Source organism: Thermobia domestica, chromosome 17 (genome assembly GCF_964235325.1).
Source record: "Thermobia domestica chromosome 17, izTheDome1.hap1.1, whole genome shotgun sequence".
NCBI lineage: Eukaryota > Metazoa > Arthropoda > Insecta > Zygentoma > Lepismatidae > Thermobia > Thermobia domestica.
In genome coordinates, this window is record NC_137470.1 from 5,452,167 (window position 1) to 5,476,410 (window position 24,244).

Here is a 24,244-nt window from a genome sequence, read left to right on the forward strand (position 1 = left end):
AAAACTATGAATTCGACACTAACGTAGGTAATTTTCAATTATCTTTATCTGTTCCCGTCCTTCCTTAGGAGTACTAATGGGACTGAATTTGAGGATTTAAACGGCATTTTCTGTTCATCTCAGGGACCCCGAAAAGTATGGATTCGACCGCAATTTTCCTTTCGGCTAAAGAAGACGGTGATAATAAGAAATGAATGAAATGGTGGAATGAAGAAAGTGGAAGGAAACTGAAGAACCGCGAGAAAACCCACGAGCGCGGTGTTTGTCCACCACAAAGGCCACACGGCGCGAGCTGGCATTGAACCAGGGACCCCAAGCACCGGAAGTGAACGCTTAACCACTGAGCCACCGCGCCCCCTATTTATTTCGGAAGGGTCAATGTATTCGGGGAGGTTCAAATTCAATTTGAGGATAAATTATATTAAAATTTGTAAACTTGCCCCTAGAATTAGACTAAATTTCCACAAAAATCAGGATTTCGGGGGTCCGGACCCCCAAATTCCACCCCCTGCATACGTCCCTGTTGAAATATCTACGTTTTACAGTCTATTCCAGTCAGCAACGTAAATTACGAAAAGACAGCATAATATTTTAAAGCATGGTTTATAGAATAAGAAATGTACTCACATGGTCCTTGGCAATTTCAAAAAAGCGACTATATTTGATGCAATATCTGCAGATAACTACTCGACGTTTCTCTACACACTGCACTTTTATATGCACGTTTAAGATTCAAATAAAATTTTCATAATTCGAAGATATTTACAGCTTTCTTGTCTGCCACACCACACAACAAATTACACGAAAAACTTAATGAAAGATACTTTATTGCTGAAAATCCATCCCACGACGTTTGAGTGTCGCCGAAACCGAAGCCGCTTGCAAAATGTTAAGCTTCACAGGATCTCTTGAGCCACTGTGGTCGGAACTTCAATCTTTTCCACCTGTAATTGAGCACAAACTCGAGAGCGCGACGAGTTAAGTTGCTTCTCAATGAAAAAAAAACTAAGATTTTAGGCAGAAAGCTTGGTTTACTAAATTGCTTTTCTCAATGTGTCCGCAAGTAATAAAAGTGAGCGGGCTTCGATATCTAAAGAAGTTTCTGCCAAATCATACAAAGAAACAAGAGCACAATAGTTTCGATAACATCTGTGTGGTCCTTCGGTAGGCTACACTTCCCGTAGAAGGAAAGGGTAGTTTGGATTGCACCCGTGGCCAAAACTAAAGACTCGTAGCCGACTTGTATAGATAAAGTATTTCTGCATCTTGAATGCACATTTCCATTTACTGAATGCCCATGTCGTGTATATAATATGTGTGTGTGAGAGAGAGAGTCGGACTTTTGCTCACCGTCCACTTTTGCCATATTGCTTTATTTATCTCAGGAATTCAACCCTCAACTTCCCATCTCTCATGGCCATTGAATTAGCGACAGACAAATTTGTTGTGAGACGTCAGTCTTTTCAGAAAAAAAATGGTCGGTATCGTTTCAGAGCCTCTATGGTTTATATTACCGTGCGAAAAACGAATGAACAAAGGGAAGCGCGAGGACATACCAGCGCTGGAAAATCCCTGAATATTATTAACTGGTTTCAAGAAGGAACAAAGATTCGCAGTTCTTTCTCCAGAAAGAAAAAAGGAAAACGAAAAAAACTCGATTTTCTAAAACCCTATACACTTACTATTTGATAAAGTTTCTTGTCAACCCATTTTTAAGACAGAAAATGAAAAATTCCGCTAACATTAAGAGGTGCCGGTATGTCGTATCATTGCGTACCGCCAGAAAAATCAATATATATACCATCCCCCTTCCGCCAAGTTGCGGGGCTGAATTTTGATTTAAACGACATCGGAAGTGTCATTGTTCATTTCAGCGACCCCGAAAATTATGGATTCGACACTAATATCTGTCATTTTCCCCTCTCCCCTTCCCTCAAGTTGCATCTTCAAAGTGTAATGATAAAAACCATCCGGAACCTCACCTATGTTGAAAATTTTATCGAGGTCGGTCTGATGATTCAAGAGTTCTTAAGATACAAAACATAGTCACTTTCATTTTAATATGTAATAGATAATCTGTCGCACTAGAAAACATGTATTTGTTTACATACAGGATTTTGTGCATAAAATTTATATAAGTGTCTATATTAAAATATTAAATAATAATAATTATATGTTTTAGTGCATGAGTATTAGTGAAATTTGCTACTGCTCTTTCTCTTAAGAAGTAATTTGGTTAAAATTAACAAAATTTCACCAGACCAAAGAGCATGTTGAGAACGCAGTCTCATACAAGAGACATATTTCTTGCAACAGAACACTTTATGTTGGTAGTCTTGTATGTAACTGTAATTCATATATGTAACTGTAACTGTAAGTTCTGTAATTAATGCACATCCACGAATAAACGACATAACAGAAATAAGTGCAGACTATTCATTTTCAACTAGTTGAACCTGCGCTCTGTACGCAGCGCATCATTCACATATGAGCATGAATCTCCTTGTCATTCCTCATATCTGTACATGTCCTTTTACATATACAAGTGAAGGACGCCTTCATAAAAATCGTCAAGCGGTATCATAAAAGTGAACTTTTTTCGGTTATTTTTTTCAATATCTCGCACTGTTTGCAAGATTTGAGCCCACTTCTGGTTGGAATTTCTAATTCGTAAGTGGTTTCTTTCTGTTTGCATACATTATGTAATAAGTAAATAAAGTACACACACAATCAATTATGTCAGTGATATACGGTGTTCATTGGGAAAAAAACTCTCCAAACAATGAAGATCCATCTTAGATTGGAGAAATGGTTATCCTTCGTTTTCTTATCATTTGGCCATGAAGCAAACACCTGAGAGATATACAACCTCTATATACAACTATGTGATTTTGGGATATATAACTCGTAGGGTATGATGCTTTACTTCCAGTGTACCCATAAAATTTAATAAAGAACTAATGACTATGTTTTTTATATATATTCATTAGAATTGGACAATTTACACAAAATTTGGAATCGACCAATGAAAACGGCACGTTTCTACCACTTGTGGGTTCAAGATCTCATTGTCGAAAGAACTGGAGACAAACATATAAACTTTTCTGTGTGTAAATTTAGTATTTTAAAACGGATAATAATTGGAATAGTTTTATTTTCGAGTGCTATTTTTTAATATTCGCAATATTGAAATTTTTGAACTTATATTTTTCACGCGTTTGAAAAAAAAAGGGTATCATTACTAGTAAAATTAACCTAATACAAACATTTTTCAATGTTTCCAATTTTTCCGGAAAGAAATCGAAAAAAAAAACGTTTTTTTTTTTTTACTGACAGGTTCAAAATTTCCGGAAATTTTACAACACTAGTTCAGACACACTGTAATAAGCCCAGCATTAAACTCTGATGTTAGTTCCGACGCAGTTCGCTGCCTGTCCTGTTTTACCAGTCTGCCCAGCCTACGACGTCCGACATATGTAATGAGGTGGGGGGCGCCCAGCTCCTCGACGTTTGGACGTTGTTTCTCCTTGGCTTTGCCACTTGTTGAAGACACTCACTACAGCACTCCTCGAACACTTTACAAGTCCTGCAGTTTCCGAAATTCTCGTGCCGAATGTTTCTGAGTAAGTACTTTCTTCAAAATAATAGTAAAGATTATAAAAAGATTTTCGAGACATTCGAGTCGAGTCGAGATTTCTACGAGCTGTCTCGACTCGACTCGTGTCTCGACTCGAAAATTCGAGTTGAGAAATACGTTTGTCTCGACTCGTCTCGAATTTTACAAAGTGTGTCTCGACTCGAATCTTGACTCGAATTCGAGTCGAGTCGAGTCGAGATTTGAGACATGTCTCGGCTCGTGCGCATCCCTATCCCTAGTGCCCGTCCCGATCGCTAGTACTGCGGGCCCGTTAGTTACGCCACTGTTTACTATGAACGAGAACGGTGTTTTAATTAATTGTAACTAATCGACCAAGATCTTAAATGATTTTGCAGAGGGCAGGGCCCACCCGGAAATTTCAGGGTATCCGGGCGGGGGCAGCCCAGTCCGCCTCTGAGTATCAAAGGTGACTTCCCTCGACGATCAGACTATCCGAGGAAAGGGGAAGGAAGGAAGCGACCTGGGACCTGTATGTTAGGTACCATCCCGGCATTTGCTTGGTGGGAATTAGGAAAATCCAGAAAAATCTTACTCAGGATGGCTAGCATGAAAAAGCTTTCACACTTTTTGGGCCGAGTGTTCCTTCCGGGAATCGAACCCTGGATTGCTCGCACTAAAGACCAGAGCGTTAGCCACACGTTATCGTTCAGAATGGACGGACGAGTTCTGAGGTGGGGTTAGAATTAATGCCAGTATTAAGCAGTATGTACAGATGTATATTGTATTGTTTTCGGCTGTTCATTTTCTGTTCAGTGAAATAAGAAGTCCTGATTCGATGAAGAAACAATTGAAGTCTATTCCGGAAGAAGGGCACATAGACCGTTTCCGTGAATGGAGAAAAGGAGCCTTAAAGATTTTATCAGAGTATATAACAATAACATACGCTTGCAAATACCTATAACAGGTTTTTTAATATAAAGGACCTATTCGACTAATAAATAGGTTGTATTAAATGAAAGATATATACTATTTTATCTATTTATAAATGTATTTGTATAAAATGTTATGTGCCCTTTTTTCGAAAATCCTGGTTGGTTGAAGAAACAGCATAATATGAAGGCATCACATTAATGACTTTATTCTAAATAAATCAAATATAAGCTATTACACAAATATAAGCTATTAAATGTATTATGGATTTAGTCCTGTTCGTACTCATTTAATATACATTCAATCAGGTCGCTGTCTTCAGCTGACAAAAACTTCATTAAGGATCGAACATCTTTCTGTTTATGTTCGCTCACTCCAACAAAAGGGTACTTTTTGAAAGATAAGGAAATGGGAAATATGTTGGCATATACGTGTTAGAACACAGCAGAACGCCTGAGGTGTTTTTTAGTTCAGGCTTCTCTCGCTAGAACTCCACAGGAGAACAATATACCCTCTGTTGCGCAAACTTCAAGCTTTCTCTCGTCGTGCAGTTTCACCATTCCAGCTGCAGTACGTGGGGAGAAAATATATTGTGCTTTACTTTCCGATCTGCCCTCGTATATCTCGTTTCATTATCGGTTTGAACTTAAAAAAATAAAAAAGGTTTTGGTAGCTGAAAGTTGTTTTGTTCCAAATATATGGATAACATAAAATTGACTGCATTCTTTGACACAAAACTTCAGTCATCTTAACTAGATTTGAGAGCGTTTTATCCTTTCTTTTGTTTAGAAACGTTTTTCTTTGAAAGGAATAACACATGCAAGAATTCCAATATAAATGATACTCTGTTTGGGCATATTTTATTCATTGTTCCTATAGCAACAGACATCTTGCTCGCGGTAACAGAAAAATTATTTTTAAGAGATGAGTAGCTTCAATCGATATCACAATAATGCGCCTTAACATCTTAAGAATTGGATTCTTAGAAACAGAAGCTCACTCAAGAAGTGTTTTTATTTGTTCAGTCTCTGAACTAAATGTGAGCGTTACCTGTGGCATTCCACAGAATTCTCTTGTTTGGATGTTGGCATGTGCTTGTATGAATTTAGTCGCCCACAATCAACTTTTACAGTCTTACATAACGCATAAGTTTCGCGTTGTTAGTGTCTCCATAACAACGAACAAACCCCGTCGAGTGAAGAGTCTATTTTGTTGTTAAAACTGCACGTTTAGATGTCTTTGTGATACAGTTCTTTCACTTATTTTTGTCCACCCAGACAAATGCAGACGTTTACTTTATTGACAGACTTAGTTTTTTGTATCAGATTAATCCATTCTTAGATCTAGTCGACCTGACGAAAAGACAGAAGGAGTAAGTGATGGTTGTGAGTTTAATGCCTCTTTCAGCACCGAGACGACATGAGGTGTTGACCTACGAGGGTATTCTAAAAGTTTTCGTGTCATTTAAATATTACGTCACTGGTACTATGCTGTTCATGGCATGTAATGACATGTATAGAAGAAACGATGTATCAGCTTGAAATGTCTAGCTGCGTCAATTCTTTGAAGGCAGTCATTTGAACCATTCACTGGGTTAACACTGAAATATCGCGGCACTAGTAATAAGCCGTTCACGGTATGTAGTGCCAACTACGGAAGAAATAATGTATCAGTTTCAACTGTTTTGCTGCATCATTTTGTCATTTGAATTAGATGCTGTGGATTGAGCTCCCATACTTAATGACAATTGCTGTTGTTGCCAATTCTGGCGTCAAGACTGTAGCTTTGAAGAGATACAGCACCCACCCTACAGGCCATACTTAGGAGCACAACCTTGGCAACAACAAGCGTGCAGACTGGAACATTGTCATACAGTGAGGTTGGCATTTGGTCACTCACAAAGGAGCGCCCCGTACACCCGTTAGTTAAGATCGAATAAGTTCTATAGATCTCGTACAATTTACACTATATTGTCCTAGTAATTGATCTTTTTAAAAGGAAAATCAAATAAAAAACGAAAATGCATTAAAATGTTTTGTATTTTATTACTATTACACGTTTGTTTTAGCATCGATGTTAGTTTTATTCGTGTAGTGTACAATAGAGTAGGTTATGTTTTAATAAGTCTACTTGTAATAATGCTACAAAATTTGACTCTGGAGAGCCATTTATTCCCGCAGCTAAAAAGCTTATCCTCAAGTATTCCGTTCCTAGATAATTATTGTATTTCACAATATAGACACGGAGTATGTTTCACACAAAACTTTTAGACACTTCCCATTGACGCGTTGGAAACCAGTATGTACAAGTTATTATATTGGTTAAGAAGCAGAACCTACAGAGATGAGAACTGCAGAACTTTTAGCTTCATATCGTATGCAGTAAAATAAACAGTATAAGCAAACCTCATTTCATTTGATTTTGAGTTTAGCGTCCTTTTCAACAGCTAGGCGATATGAGACGTGGATCGACAGCTTAACGTGGAATCCGAACCACATGAGCTTCCGCCGGGAATCAAACCCGGGTCTCCTACGACAAAGGTGCGTATGCTAACCGCTTAGCAACGAGGGAGCTCTATAAATAGACAAACTCGATTGCGTATGAAACCCGAAAGTACAATGCCATATTCACAAAAGCTCTCGACTGACTTCTGTCCTTAGCCAACTGGATAAAGTTTCTACTTTGTATTTCTATTGCTGCGAGATTCATTTTAATATTGTCCTCCCATCTGCAACTAGGTCTACCTATTGGTCTTTTTCCGATTGGGTTTACAATTAAAATTTTGAGAGTGTTGCTGTTTTCTTCCATTCTTGCTACATGACCTTCCCACTTGAGCTTCCTAGATTTGATGACTCTAACAATGATGGGTAAACGGTATAAATTATATAGTTCCTCGTTATGAAGTTCTTCCATTCACTATTCCTGTCCCTCTTGGGTCCGAATAGTCGCCTCAGGATTCTGTTCTCAAATACTTTGTCTGTAATCTTTCATCAAAGTAAGCGGCCATGTTTAGCAACCGTATAGTACAACATACATTATTGTCGTTTTATATATTTTAAGCTTCAAATTCTTTGACAAAACATGCTTTTGGACTGAAAAATAGCACGAATTCCCTGCTTTCAATCGACATTTGATTTCTTCGTGAATACGGTTTTGGTCTGTTATAGTTGATCCTAGATATTTGAAAGTATCCACTTTGTCGAAAGTTGTATTTGATATTCTAACGTGTCCATTATTTGCAGTATTACAGTCATGGCGAACTTCCATGTATTTAGTTTACTCTGTATTTGCTTCTAGACTGATATCCCTGTGTCAATGTAAATCTCTGTATTTATTTTTATTGTTCTCATATCATTTCCTATCAGATTTACATCATCAAGATAAGCCATAACCTGGTGAACGCCATTCAACTCTAGGCCATAGTTACTATTACTATCTTCTATTTTCCTTGTAGCGTATTCTAGAACAAAATTGAATAATAATGGAGACAACACATCTCCTTGTTCCAACTCCTTCTCGACTTAAAGCACATGTACACGTATTTTCCTACTCGGACTGTACTTTGAGATTTACTTAAATAAACCATAATTAATCTAACTAGCTTTTTTGGTATTCCAAATTCCGTAAAAATGTTGTACAAGTCTTCACGGCCGGCCCTAGGCAATTTGCCGCCCCCTGCAACGGCGACATTTGCCGCCTTACCTCCTTTCTCCAGAAAGAACAAATCTTAAAAGCCACAATTTAAAATATGCTACCCCATCATGAACAACGAATGGGAGGGAAAGAGCACTGACACTCAGAAAGGCTAAAAACCACAAATACAATCTCATTGTGTCTGTTTTTCTTTCACTAACATAATAGATTATTATTTAAGAAAGATGAATCACACACACCTGCAGAGGAAAAATGGTAATCCTTTTTATAGAATTCAATATCGAGCTTCAATCTCAATATATCAGTTTGTAATTCCAGTGCAACTAGCTCTTTTATCTTTATTTCTTGATTTTCCTTCTATATCTGTTTAAAAATTGTTTGCACCTTCAATGACAAGGAACTTATTTGTGACAAAGACAAAACTACTTTTCATATCAAAAGTTTGATAAGTAACTAAACTGTGATAACAAGTGTTCGTTAGCGTTCAAGAATTGAGCTTTTGAGTTTGACGAGAATCAAGCAATTCATGTTGGTATTTGTTTGACCATTTGCTTTAGCACTGTCCATATGACCTTAAACTAATGCGACCTAAACATGATTTCTGAATGTAATATTCAAATATAAGGTCAGCTTATAAATCATCATGAAGTCTGTTTCCAACAAGAAATATTTATTTTAAATAATATAGTTATGAAATATTTTTTCCGCCCTGTGCAAATACATGTGTTGCAGTGTTGCACATGTGATAGAGCCGGCCCTACAATTCATCCTCCTAACAGGGTCGTAGACCTTTCTAAAATAAATAAATAACTGATTTACAGCTCACAGATGACGAGAAGAACCCTAGCAGAAGTAGTGTGACGTAGGTATGGGTTTTCCCACTTTTCTCACGGGGGTTTCAAATGATACCACGGAATAGCACACAGATAACTACCCGAAGTAGCAGACGACATCTAAGTATAGACCTCACCTCAAAAACCGAAAATGGACTTGACCGTGTCGTTGACCTTTGCCCGCTACCCCTGTTTTAGGGTTCTTCTCGTCATCTGTGAGCTATACCGGGGTCTTGTGCTCCCATTCTTTTTCGAGTATTTGACAATTACATCTATTGTTACCATCATCTGACAGTGACACGCATTCTACTTGTAAATAAATAATAAATAATAGTGGTGAATGTATTGAGAGCTTTACTATGTGGAGATAGCACGTGATAACTATCTTCGCATAATACACTATACATATTTACATTCTTTAACTTGAGTGAACGTCCTTTTTTTTATAGCTTTTCATAGATTTTGTTCTTTTTTGCAGACTCCGATCAGCCACCTGTGTTGTAATGGCCAGCTCCATCTGCTTGAACTTCTGACAAAAATTCCTGGAGTCGACGCAAACAAGGCTGACAAAGATGGTAATACACCGCTCCACTTCGCTTCACAGGCTGGTGAGTAATTAGAAACACAAAACGTGTTGGGAGAAAAAAGGTTCGACGCAAATTTTCCTTCACAAGCAGGCTACGACAGGATAATAATAGCTCCACAGCGTAGGTGAAAGAGGTTCCGATCGGTCAGTGCAAGGCTCACGTATTCGTAATAACTTCCTATTGACTCATAGTTTTACAGCGCCATTCATGCTCGACCTCAGGAGGTGAAATCGTTGGGGAGATCTTAAGTTGACAAAACCAGAGCACCACACAATATGACGTCACTAAATGTGATAGTAAGTTGACCAGTGTTTGCAACTGATTTGGTGTCAACTTATTAATTTTATACTAGAGTAACAGACCGGTAAAGAAAATATGTTTAAAAATGATTATCTGTTAATGAAGTAATATACTTAAAGAGATATTTGTATATTTGTATGAAAACATAGCATTTCCACACGCGATATTTGATGATGTGCTCCGCGAAAGATTTGTTGCCACAAAAAATTTGGAGATCCACAATATATAATTGACATAAAAATTAATGATAGGTCTACATCATATTAATATGTGACAGACCCTTATCCATGGGGTCTAGGGGGAAAGGCCCCTCTAAATTTTTACGGTGCTAGTCCCCCAGGGGTGTAGCCAGCAGGTTTGTGTAGGGGGGACCCGTCGTTTTTGAGGGGGGGCCAGCTACAATGTACAAAGCCAAAAAAAAAGTGTTACTGCTAGTGTTTTTGAGGCCTGAAAGAAAGGAAAATTTTTGTTTTCTTCTGGAAAACTAAAAACACTATTTTAGCTTATTATTATTATTATTATTATTATTATTATTATTATTATTATTATTATTATTATTATTATTATTATTATTATTATTATCCATAAATTATATTCAAGATAGTTTTTATTATGCTTAATCAAGAACTACTGCCCGGGACCAAACGCTATACTTTTGTGCATAACTATAAAGGTAACCAAGAAAGTTCTGTCCCTTTTCGTGGAAGTCTGTGTTCAATTGGACCTCACACCGTGAGTTGAATGCGAGTGGAGATAAGGCGAACGTCAGTTGTTGGTATGGGTATATCCAACATACTACCGGGTTGTGGCAATTCAGACACACCGTGAACTTGCGTAAAGACAGAGGGAACATGGGACATCCACAGAGCGTCATAAGAGCATGTATGCTTAACGAGTTCAAATGGAGGTCAAACGCCGCTGTAGCGGGACAAGATATTCCAGGTCTTTGGTGAGAGTGTCGTGACGACGCGGACATTGCAGCGATGGTTTAACAAGTTTAAGGACGATGACGAAACACCCGAAAAAATCACGTGCCGAAACACCAACACAAAATACACAAAGAGGAACTGGGACTACAATTCAGTGTGTGGAGAAACTATTCGGTAGCACATCCATCAACTTGTGAAGCACTACAAGTTGGGTCAATGGGTCTCACATATTTTGACTCCGGGCCAGAAGGAAACGCGGCAGTCGCCTGTGTTTATTTACTGTTTGGGAGCCATTTCTGAACAGGGCGTTGACATGTGATAAAAAGTGTGTCCTATACGAAGCTCTACGGCGCCGTCATCATTGGTTAGCATCCCATGAACCGATTTCAAAACAGCCGAAACCAGCACTGTACCAGAATAAGGTCCTTCTCTGTGTTTGGTGCATCGTGCATCGGGAACTGCTACCAGCTGGTCAGAGTATCAATGCCACTGTGTAGTGTCAGCAGTTGAGCTGTGCTCAACAAAAACTCAAAACTTTGGAGCTATCACTTCTGAATTGCAAATGTGTCCTCGTTTACGGGACAACGCTAAGTCTCACGTGGTTAGGATGACTCAGAACACCATTTTCCGCCTTGGATGGGAAACAATATTGCAACCACTATATTCCCCGGGTATTGCATCGTCCGATTATCACCTGTTCCATTCTTTGAACAATCACCTTAGAGGACGCCAGTTCAAATCCCTAGTAAAAGTCCAAAATGCACCTCATACTTTCTTCGTTTCACGGCCCACCAAGTTCTACCGCCATGGATTGCATGGCCTTCCAGAACGTTTTCAGAAGGTCGTAGATGCTGATGTGGACTATTTTTGATCTTGCAGGTTAGGTGACATATCGATGTTCGAAGGTGGTGGGTGAAAAAGCAACAAAACTTTTCTTGGTTACCTTTATATTTAAATTTAAGACCTTGTATACAGAACCTATCTACACAAGATTGATCTTCTTTGAAACTTCACTTAATTTCTTTACGGTTTCCTGACAAAAATATTTATTATTCGTGACTTAAAAAAAAAACAAAAAAAAAACAATTATTTTATTACACTAAGTAGAAATAAAGGAGAGAGCGAATGAAATCCAAATTGAATAAAAGCATTGTTTCTCACCAAATTTTCCATCCTCTATGTCTTTTAAAACACTTGTTAAAGCATAAAAAAATATACTTGTTAAAGCATATAAATCGCAGTAAATTGTGTAATCTGCCATCACAAAAAAGTATCCTATTTTTCGATCGGTATAAGGAAGAGATACTATACTATTTTTCGATCGGTATGGAAAAAAACAATATTTCTCCTTATTATTTTACCATAAATTATAATATTATAATATTTATTAATTGTCAATAAAATTTTTTACTTTTAAATGAATGAAGCGAGATAATTTTACTATGATGTTTTAAAAGCTGGTCATTTGGGGGGGGCAGGAAACCATTTGGGGGGGCCCGGCCCTGATGCCCCCCCCCTTGGCTACACCCCTGTAGTCCCCTAAATTTTTCACAGTACGCTTGCAAATGAAGTATAACAGGGTGCAAAATTTCAAAGTCAGACGCACTCGCCAATCCAAAAATAATGGTCGCTAGTATCTCTCACGTACAAATTGAGATGTCCTCGCCCCCCCCCCCCCAAACGGCCTTTGGTTCGACAAAGAAAGACTTCACATTCCGTGTTTTCTCTCACTCAGTGACAATTGTTTTCTTACGAAACAGAAAATGCGCTGCCCTGTGAGTTCAGGCAGAAACCATTCCTACTGAACACTGGTCGCCAGCTCTAAATTTCTAGTCGCCAATTTCTAGTCGAAAATTTGTACGCTGAGCTATAATATGATGATTAACTATAATACGTTTGGATCGGGACCCCCTCCCAAACTTCTACCGGGCTTCCCTTAGATTTTTGGGCTGGCTACCAGCCTAGTATGTGATAAGTGACAGGGCCGTAACTTGAGGAGGGAGAGGGCAAATGCTTTCCCAAGGAAGCTCCCCGCCGTTCGAGGGGACCCATTTTAAGACAACATTTTCTTACTCCGTATACGATACGAACATGAAATTATAAATGAAGCATCGAATGTGTCCACTATATTACATAAAGAAAACAACACATAAAATATAAATAAAACAAAAATGAGTCGTGGGCCCATTTCAATAAAAAAAGTTTCTATTAGGGGCCCTAGAAGTAATGTTTATTCGTATGGCTTTGATATTTGTCAATTTTGCCCCCTTAATTCATTTGTCATATATGGAACGGGATCAAAGGTGTAACTAACGACCCGGGCCCATAAAGAGTAAGAGAAAGATGGAAAGAGGTAGTCCAAGATTAGAGAAACAACTTTTTTCTAGGAGCATCAAACACGCGTATTAATGCTTACCCCCTCCCAAAAAAACAATCTAAGTTACGGCGCTGGATAGATGGATACAGGTGTAGAATACATAAACATAAAAACAATGATTAAAATGAATGACTGCGTGTGAAAGAGGACTGTACTACTAATTTTTAAAAATTGTACAACGTTTACTGTATGAAGAAACCAATGGTGGTGGTGTCCTATTTTATGAATTTGAATTTGCAAAATTTACGAAAGAAGTATGTAATATATTTATCGGGTTCTGTAGGATTACGGGGAACCAGAACTACATAAAAACACAATGTTTATAGGTGGAATGAGTTCATGTTGCGGAAAGATAATTGATATTGATATGTGAATAATTTGTGAACTGAGTAGACTGGAAATGCCGTTTGCTGAATGGAAAATTTTGCAATTATTATTTGCTTTTAATTAGAATGGACAAATATAACGTGCATTGCGGCGTTCTAACCCGACTTCGCTTGCTAGCGCTCGCTCGCCAATACCGTATTTATTTATTTATTTATTTATTTATTTATTGATACAAGTCATGGCCATTACCGGCATGTATGGCCTTAAGCACGTCAGGTTGGAGGGATGACATCGTCGGCGAGCACACAATCACGGTACGGGGGAGGGATATAAGGAACGGATAAGGAAAGAAGCGGCCTGAGGCCTGTAAATTAGATACCATCCCAGCATTTACCTGGTGTGAATGAGGAAATCCCAGGAAAAACCTCATTTAGGATAGCTAGCCTGAAAAAGCTGTTACACCTTTTCGACCGACTGACCCTGCCGGATATCGAGCCCAGGGCCAAAGGCGAGAGCATTAGCGACTACTCATGCTCAGCAATACTGTCTGAAACTCTTTAGTTAGTGGTATGTTTGGCTTTAGGTAGATTAACCTCAAAAACATTTAAGAAAACAGCAATGATTTTCAACAAAAAATGCTTTCTCCCAGTAATCCGACATATGGCTAGTTTTCAAAGCACATACTCAGAAAAAAAATTGTAGGTAGCGTACTCAAAACGGTAGGTTACATGCATAATTCCTGTAGTTTTTGGACTTAACGTACAGCAAACGTATAACTGAAAACGCATGTTTTATAATACTTTCTGTATAAGTGTTCAATCTATACGTACTTTCTTTATGAAACAATATAGGCGGTCAGGATCTCACATACAAATCGATGCAGAATGTCCATAGTAGAATAGAATATAGCTGCAGAATGTAACATAGGTGATATACGGAAAACTGTTAGATGTCAGACATCCTGCAATGGCATGATCTAACATCTAAGGGCAGTGCGTATGTAGCATATGCTCCATACTGATTTCTGTAGTAAGCAAGAGGATTTTGTATATTTGTACAATATACCGCTGTCCGGAGAACGGATTTTTCTTAGTGTGCAGTTCATAAGCAAGGGCGCCCATGTTGGGGTTTCCAAGGGGGGCAAGTATAAGCGACGTTTCAAATATAGTTTCAAATTTTGCTGTAAGTAATGTAAAAATTCTATTGAGTTTTTAATATTCCCAAGTACAATTTCTTATTAGGGTGCGAGCGCCCACCTTGGCCCCCCCTGTTGGGCCCCCTTGTTCATAAATAATGCATTTATGTGGGTGCTGAACCGGTGGGTACAGTATCTCTTGATAAATCCATTAAATGTTGTGCGTGTAATCCACAACGCTCACAGATATAGGCGGGAATTCATGTCACTTAATGACCTTCCCATTTTAAGGCAGTAATAAATGCGAAAATTGTCGATATGTGATTCACCTACTTTGATTTTGCGAATAGTTCGTACTATGTGCGACTTTGTCCATGCGGCATCTAGGGTATGGTCGACGTCGATAAGCTAATAAAACGAAATACTTCAAAAATTGAAACGGTGGGTGCGTAAACGTAAACCTCGTGTAGCTTAGGTATAGGCTGCACAATTACTTTATTACATCAGTGTTAATGTGCATCCTTAAATTGGGATAGAGCAGTTTCCGCAGTTCAGATCAATAATACGTGGACAAATTCATATTAGTTTGGAACCCACATTTCTCGATGAAAATAGCGTCATCACGCCTTCTAGACTGTACTACTATGAGCAAAATAAATGACGCGTCTCTTTATTTTGAAGTTTTTTGAAAATATCTCCGTTTTCTTTATATGTTCGAAATTTCGGAAGGTTTCCCCAGCAGGACAGGTTAATAACAAACCCGTTTTTAATATTTGTGTTAGATATTAGCTTAAAATAAAGAAATTAGAAGCAAAAAACATTAAATCGACAGAAATCTCGAGAATTACCAACTCTGCTAAAGTGGGAAATTTTCAAGAACGCGAGGGAATTCTGCAGTTCAACACGAAGCAGCGACATCTATGTCATTGAGAGAAGCGTGGATTAGATCTACAAACGAAAATTTTAACGAAATATTTCTAGTATGTCTTATTATATGCATTATCAGCGAACTCCAAATATATTAATCTATGCTAAGTATTAACGTATAGATAGTGCAAATAGTGGAAATTACCTATGGAAAAAGACGAATTGTTAGCCCAATCGTAATGAAAAATCGTCTTTACTGTAGAACAGGTTCAGCTTACGTAAGAAAGCAAATAGCTCAGTTAGATAAAGCAACGAGTTTGTATACCGAAGGTAGACGGTTCGGATCCCGTGGAAGTACTGTTGTCATTTTTATCACTAAGGTTATTTTATTTATTTTTTATTTGGGAAAGAATCAAAATGTAACATATGTGTAAAACTCATGACGATACCAAAAAAAAAAAGTTTGGATATTTTGATAACAGATTTCCCTATTAAATGTTTAATTTTCTCTATAAATATTTGTCTTAAATTGAAATTGTTTTGAATTTACTACATAAGCAAAGTTGCCCGAAGGAGGAGAGCTCAAGTAATAGATATTCTACGTAAAAGCAACCTATTGTAGAATGATGATGCTTCTTACCTTCAGCACATAATCTTAACGTTAGAGAGTCAGAGAGAGAAAAATCCTGTTTTTCCTCCCCTATGACCACTCATCTTAAAGCTCTATCTATAATGATTCGTGTCACATAATTTCGGCTCTCCAAAGACATTCATATTTATTATTATTATTATTATTATTATTATTATTATTATTATTATTATTATTATTATTATTATTATTCCTGAATATGAGCCAGAGCCCACTCTGAAAAATTGCATCTGGCGTTCTGAGTGAAAGTTCTATGGGACTATTAGAAAAATATATTCCCGTTTCCACGCTGATGGTAGAATTTCTTAAACAGTTATTGAATTACGTTCGAAAGGTAGGCGTAAATAGCGCCCCCGCAACAATGAGGCGTGGGGACCGCACAAGCTGCAAGGCCAAAAAATATACAGTAAGTACGCCGGGGCGGAGCAGGCCAAATTTTCACACGGGCAAAGTGACTTTTTGGCGCCCTTCCCCTAGTAGTAGCCTATATTTTACATTTTATCATAGTGTTTTTAATAGTTTAAACCAGGAGCGTCATTTCAGATTTTGCTTTGGGGGGGGGGGGCAAGACCTCTTGATATAAGTAAAATTTCGCGTTTTTCACTGATTTACTGCTATTCTAATGATAAAATCTATATACATCTCAAACTCAGGGGGGGCAAATGCCCCTCCCTGCCCTCCCTAAATGACGCCCCTGTTTTAAACCCATTTTCAAAAAGAAATCCATTACCTAGGAAAACTTCACAAAGAATATGGCTCGCTATAAACAATACCAACTCCACCCCTTCTGGTCTAGTGGCTAGCACGCCCGCCCTCTGTGGTACCGGGTCCAATTCCCGGTGGATTACTGTTGAACGATAAAAGTGGTTCGGATTCCACTATAATTAGTATCCACATCTCCCTTGCCCATTAAGGCATAACCGTGGAACGCTAAACTCAAACAAACAAACAAACAATACTTAATTCCCGGCACTCTTTATTCTACATGCCATCTCTCAATTTTTCGATACAGCCCCCTTAGTACTATGAAACTCTCTTCTTCCATAGTGAAATGTAAAAAGATCATATAATTGCCACTACTTTACAAGAATATAAACCAAAAACGTCAGTAGAAAGCACATTGTAAAATTTACTTTTTGAGGCTCGTTTTGGTGCCCCTCTTTCTCTGGCACCCCGGGCAGTCGCCCGGCCCTTAGTCCGCCCTTGAAAGTACGGACGCATAACTAAGGACTGCGGAGGAGAGGTTAACCTTCATGTTATGCCACTGGTTTCACGTGTTTGAAATGTTCAGTAAGTGATCGGTTAGTGAAATAATTTCGACGGTTACTGATGTTTAAAGTTTAGGTAAGACAAAGCTACCTAATCAAATACATTTGATATCGCGATGTCACAATTTGATTTTTCCTCACATAAAAAAGATAAAAACAATAGTAATAAAAACCCTTACTCGTACTGGGCTCCTAACTAACTAACAACCTAATTCTTACAGACTAGTTGCTCTGACCAACTGAGTTTCGATTTCTTACGCGAAAGAAGTCTGTTATATTAAGAGGCATGCTTTTCATTATCAAAACTGTTCGAAGTAATACGAACATGGCTTAAGAACAGAGACGGAACTGAATTACCACTCGATTGACCTTGAGGGCAAATCACCAAAGCGTAGCTATAAACGTAAGTTCCAGCATGCATTTCTCTGGAGTTGTGTTCAGTATTCCTATCTGCCAGTCATGCTTGTTCGTAGGAGTAATATGTTACAAACCTAACCTTTCGATAGAGCACAATGATAGAGAATCAGAGGAAAGAAACTCTTGCCATTGTAAACGTGGGATACCACACTGTGCAATAAAACTGACGCGTCTCCTTGAAGTGATATTTCATCGAAAATAACTCGTTTTCCTTTATATAGTCTATCCGAAGTTTTTGAGGGTTTCAAAATGAGGAAATGTTACTGACAAACAAGAACGCATTTATGGGTGGGTCTAGGGGGTCCGGACCCCCTCTGAAACCCCAACTTTTATGTAAATTTAGCCTAATTTTGGGGATTATCTTTTAAAATTTTATTATAATTTATCCTAATATTGAAGTCGGACCCCTCCCGAAATAAATTACTGCATACGTGTCTCTGACAATTTTCAATATATTCGTTAAATAATAAAGTAAAATAACTAAATTAGGAGCAAAAAGCTTTAACACGGGCTAACTTTTGTCTACTGCCAATATTGCTAGAAGGGATATTAATAGCAAAAACTGCTAGTCAATGCTAAACCTTGGAACGTCATCCCGAACAACAAGTCTATTATTGAGAACTGCATATGAAACATGTTATTAAAACTTATCCAGCTTTTATCTGGCATGAAATTATTATATACTCCAAAATTCACTCTCCTGAAATATGTATCTAAACAATGTACGAAGCAATGAAAATTTTTTATCGAAATATTTGGGCAGGAAACTCTAACAGCCAGCCATTTTATTTAAATCGTAATAAACCCTGTAACCGTACGTTAACGTGAGGACAAAGCTTGGTCCATTGGTAAATTGTTTGAAGAATAAAAACTCAATGTTCGTAGGTTCGAATCTATCCAGTCACCACAACATTTTATTCTTATGTGTAACGATGAAATAAGAAAAAAATGTATAACCGTTAAGACAAAACTTCAACCAAGTCTGAAAAGAACAATACTAAAATAGTAACACAATGACGTCAACCAAAAATTATTTCATGTAGCGTTTGGACGAAATTACAGCTGTTAACAATTGCAGAAATAAAAACAGGCTGATAGCTGTAATGCAATCTAGACTTCTGAATGCATTTACTTCCTGAAAACTTCCGTCTCGTCATTGGTATGCCGTTAATCATTGTAAAACCTTTCAATTGGAAGTGAAATGACACAAACTAAAACAGTTTTAAATCAATAAATAATGTCTATGTGTAAAAGTAGGTGTCTTTTATCTGTAGTTCTGAGTTCCTTTTACTTTGAAGTGACAAATGAGAGAAGAAAGTATGGTGTTCGAAAAAAAATCAAATTTGAGATTTCAACGAATTTATACGTATTATAGCCCCTAACACCGAAAAAGTTATTTTTCGATACATGTCTATCTGTTCGTCCGTCCGTTCGCTACACTTTTCTGTGCACCCGCCTAGAGGCCATACCGTTCAACTTATCTGCACCAAATTTTAGTTTAAGATTTTCATAGTATTTCCTATAGTTTTTTTATTTCCCTCCTACTCCCAAAACAAAGGTAGTTTCCTGTACGATGAAAATAGAAAAAAGATATTTTCTCATAACTGGCTCTAACGATCTTGTTTTCTTTCTTTTTTTATAAATCAATATTTAATTAGCAACCCTATTTTGTGGTATAAGGCATTTATCTGAGAAAAATCTACAAGGGGTAGTTTATACTAAGGGGGTGAGTTTTTTCTCAGTGATTTTCTCAAAATGGACTCAAATGTTTTCGTTCATATTTCATAAATAAAGATTTCATTAATAACTTATCAATATGGCATAACTCGTTTGTCCTAAAAAAATGCGAGGGGTAGTTTATTCTTGGTGGAGTGTTGTCTGGGCGATTTTCTCAAAAACGACTCAAAAGAGTTTATTCATATTTCAAAAATAAATATTTCGTTAATAACCGAACAATATGGCAAAACTCGTTTGTCCTGAAAAAATATGCGAGGGGTAGTTTACTCTTGGGGGTGTTTTTCCTCCACGGTTTTCTCAAAAATGAGTCAAGCAATTTTGTTCGTACTCAGAAATAAATATTTCATTAAAAACCTAGTAATATGGAATAACTCGCTTACCCTGAAAGAATCCTCAAGAGATAGTTTATTCGGGGAGTTATTTTTCCCTCACGATTTTCTCAAAAATTACTCGGACAATTTTATTGATGATTCATAAATAAGTATTTCATTAATAACCCTATATTTTAGTATAAGTCATTTCTATGAAAAACAATTACAACGGATAGTTTATTTTTGGGGTCAAGGTTATTTCCCCGACAATTTTCTCGAACGACAGGCGATTTTGTTCAAATTTCGCAAATAAATATTTCATTAATAACCAAAAGTATATCTTAACTCATTGTTCGAAACAATTCACAAGAGGTAGGTTACTCTTGACGTGTTCTTTTTGAACGACTTTCCCAAAGTGACTCATTTGATTTTTTTCATATTTCATAAACAATGATTGCATTAATTGGTCTATTATATGTCTAATGAAAATGTGCTCAAAGTGTGAGTTAGTTTTGTAGTGTGGATTTTCTTCAATCGAAGTTTTTTATTCGATAATCTGACATTCGATGTATTTGAATAATACGATAATTTTATTCGTATTATCCAAATACTTCAGTAACAACTGCGGCCTAACACAGTTAAGAAATTGAATTGAAAAAGTTTAGTGCGGTGGCCCTGTAATTGAATATTTTTTGAGAAACTCCCTAGCTTTTTGTGGTAAACTTAGGCTTTTCTTTTTCGAGCGACAAAAGAGAGAAGAAAATATAGTGATTGTGAAAATAATATCAAATTCAGATTTCAACGGATTTACGTTTCATGGCGTCTACATACCGAAAATGTGACTTTTCGACACCCGTCCTTCCGGTCCGTCCGTTCGGCACACTTTTATATGCACTCGCCTAGAGGCCGTACCGTTCAACTTATCTACACCAAATTTTAAACTTAGGGTTTACTTAGTATTCTTACAGGAGCTTTTCCATTTTTTCCTACCACCTAAAATAAGTGTGGTTTACAAACAGCCGAAAATCGAAAAACGCTATTTTCTCAAAAATGGTTTTAACAATTTTGTTTATTTTTCATTAATCAATATTTAATTAACAACCCTATATTGCAGTATCAGATATTTCTCTTAGAAAAATTTACAAGGGGTAGTTTATTCTTGGAGGTGACTTTTTCTCGACGATTTTCTCAGAAAAGACCCTGGCGAATTTTGTACACACTTCATAAATAAATATTTGACCTTACAACATGGTATAAGTCAATTGACCTGAAAAATATATGAGTAGTAGTTTATTCTTGGACTTGAATTTATTCTCAGTGAGTTTCTCAAACACGACCAGTTGGCAACCCTGTATCTCGACAACGAAGCTGAATTCGAAAACTGCAAGAGGACCATTTGTCTCCTTTTGATGTCACGAATCACCTCCCGAAGTTTGTGGACATCTTTCAGGTTCACCCTTAATGAAGCTTCTTTTCGAAAAGTTAACTATTAACTTTAGGCATTGTTTATCTTTTTTTAAATCACAAATGTCGTTATTAATTTTAAGGCAAAGAACTACTTCTGAGAGAATAGATCTTGAAAGATAATATTAAAACTTAGACTTTTGTTTTCGAGACATTCCAGACAAGACGAAACATTTTACAAGCTATCTCGTGTCCAAAACATTTGCCTCGTATTATCTTGGATGTCACAAAGCGCGTCTTGTCTCTTTCTCGAGACATGTCTTATCTCGTGCGCATTCGTTAACACTTGGAAAGGATTATCTTTCTACTCAAAGCATTGTTTTTATAATGGTTGCATATTTATGATAATTGCTGTCCACATAAATTACAGTCCTTTCAGTTGAATTAATTTTTATTATTATTATTAGACCCTATTGAAATTGCAATATCTAGTTTAACGTTGGTCGATTATGCACCTACGCTAAGGGAGAATGATGATGAATGAAATGGTGAAATGAAGAAAGTGGGAGGAAAATGGAAAATCTCAAGAAAACACATACCCATGCACACGGTATTTGTCCACCTCAAATTTCACTTGGCGCGAAGTGGAATCGAGCCACGGACCCCATGCACCAAAGGTGAATGCTCTATTATTATTATTATTATTATTATTATTATTATTATTATTATTAATAATAATAATAATAATAATAATAATAATAATAATTGTAGCGAGCTCAACGGGTTTCAACCGTTCGACTTAACCAACGTTTGGGTGCCTATTCGTTCGTCGGCTCCATGAGAACTTCTCATAAAAGACATTTCATTTTAATGAAACTAGTAAGTGCCTTCTTTTAGCTCTGCGAAGTAACTATTGCTTGGAATATGAATCTGCAAAACATACGAGGTAAAATTAACCAAATGGTGCAAGTTTCCACTTATATATACAAAACAATTTTGCAATATCAACTACGTGAATCTTGTCCCATAAAGAAGCCGAAATCCCTACACCGAAGAGCCCTCCGAGATTTGATCATTGTCCACACGGACTGAAATTGTCATTTGAAGCCAAGGCTTTAATATGAAGCCAATAATTTCTTTAAAATAGACGGAAAATTCCGAAGTTATAAGCATTTTCATATTTTTGCCTTTTCTTATAAGGGAGCCGTAGCCCCCTATACTGAAGAGCCCCCCCCCCCCGGAGATTTGATCATTGTCCACTCGGACTGAATTTGTCATTTGGAACCAACACTTTAATACGAAGCAAAATATTTCTTTAAAATAGACGAAAAATTCGAAAGTTATAAACATGTTAATAATTTTGCCTTTTCTCATAAGGGGGCTGTATTAGCCTACACTGAAGAGCCCCACGAGATTTGATGATTGACCACTTGGACTGAAATTCTCATTTGAAACCACAACTTTTAATATGAACCCAAAAATTAAACTTTTACACCAATTTAAACTGACTGGGTTCCGGTTCCCCCCACTATTGTTTAGTTTAGTTAAGTGGTAATTTGTGACAGCTTCACATCATCAAAAGAATGTTTCACTTCAACTCCCCTCCCCCAGGAGTTCGTGCTGGATCCACCACTGGAATCAATAGGCACTCTTCCTATTCTTTTTGTCACCCTTGATTGTGTAGGGGCTCCCTCGTACAAATAAAGAAGCGGTAATATTACAATGAAGGGGCGCTATATATTAGGTATTTTTTTAGTTACCTACCCCTAACCGCACAGGGCCATCTTTCGTAGAATAAAAAATATTACGTAATATTCCAATCATGAAAGGGGAGAGGATGCTGTAAATATATTTCTTATTCATTTTGTCTGTCCTGCTTATCAAAAATTACTTTCTGTTGGAAGGGTACTGAAATGAGAGGGGCAAAATAAAAAGTCGTACCCCCTCCTACATGGTTGCTCAAATGAGTACTAAAGAAAGCATTTTAAACTAAGATATTTAAGATTTAAACTAGGAAACTAAGATATCCTTACCTTATGTAAGGATGGCATATTCAGGATTATTGTTATTATTATTATTATTATTATTATTATTATTATTATTATTATTATTATTATTTGAATGTTTTTTGGAGCACCGAAATTTTGTGAGACGAACAATGATATGTAGAGGTTTAAGATGGGTGGTCATAGAGGAGGAAAAACCAGGATTTTTCTCTGTCTGACTCTCTAACGTAAAGATTATGTGCTGAAGGTAAGAAGCATCATCATTCTACAATAGGTTGCTTTTACGTAGAATATCAATTACTTGAGTTCTCCTCCTTCGGTCTACTTACCTTATGTAGTAAATTCAAAACAATTTCAATTCAATACAAATACATTGTAAAACTTTTCCGTAATTAAACATCTAGGGAAAATTAAACATTTAATAGGGACATCTGTTATCAAAATATCCAAACACGTAGATAGAAGAGTATCTAGTGAGAAATATTGTGAAACTTTATAAAATTCTCCAAATTAGAATGAACATTTACTGGGAAACATTCGTTATGCGCCAGCGAGCATATGGTGAGCAGTGAGCACAGGGGAAATAATTACGAAACTGTTTGCAAACAAAATTAGGGACGCTAATGCAAGTGCGACAACGGCATTTTTTCTTTTCTTTTTTTTTGGTATCGTCATGAGTTTTACACATACGTTACAATTTAATTCTTTCCCACATAAAAAAATAAATAAAATAACCGTAGTGTAGAGATAAAAATGACAACGGCACTTCCATGGGATCGAACCCGCTACCTTCAGCATACAGACTCATTGCTTTAACTAACTGAGCTATTTGTTTTTTTACCTGGACTGAGCCTGTTCCGGTAAAGACGATATTTCATTACGATCGTCCTACCAATTCGTCCTTTTCCATAGATA

General features: G+C 37.1%; 1 protein-coding gene across 1 annotated transcript in view; it reads left to right on the forward strand.

The window, feature by feature from the left end:
* Positions 1–24,244, forward strand: part of LOC145674395 (uncharacterized) — a 251,332-nt gene that overhangs the window by 186,436 nt on the left and 40,652 nt on the right. The window contains exon 3 of the mRNA XM_081744389.1: positions 9,494–9,623. Within this exon, the coding sequence (XP_081600515.1) occupies positions 9,494–9,623 (130 nt within the window). The remainder of the gene's footprint in view (positions 1–9,493; positions 9,624–24,244) is intronic.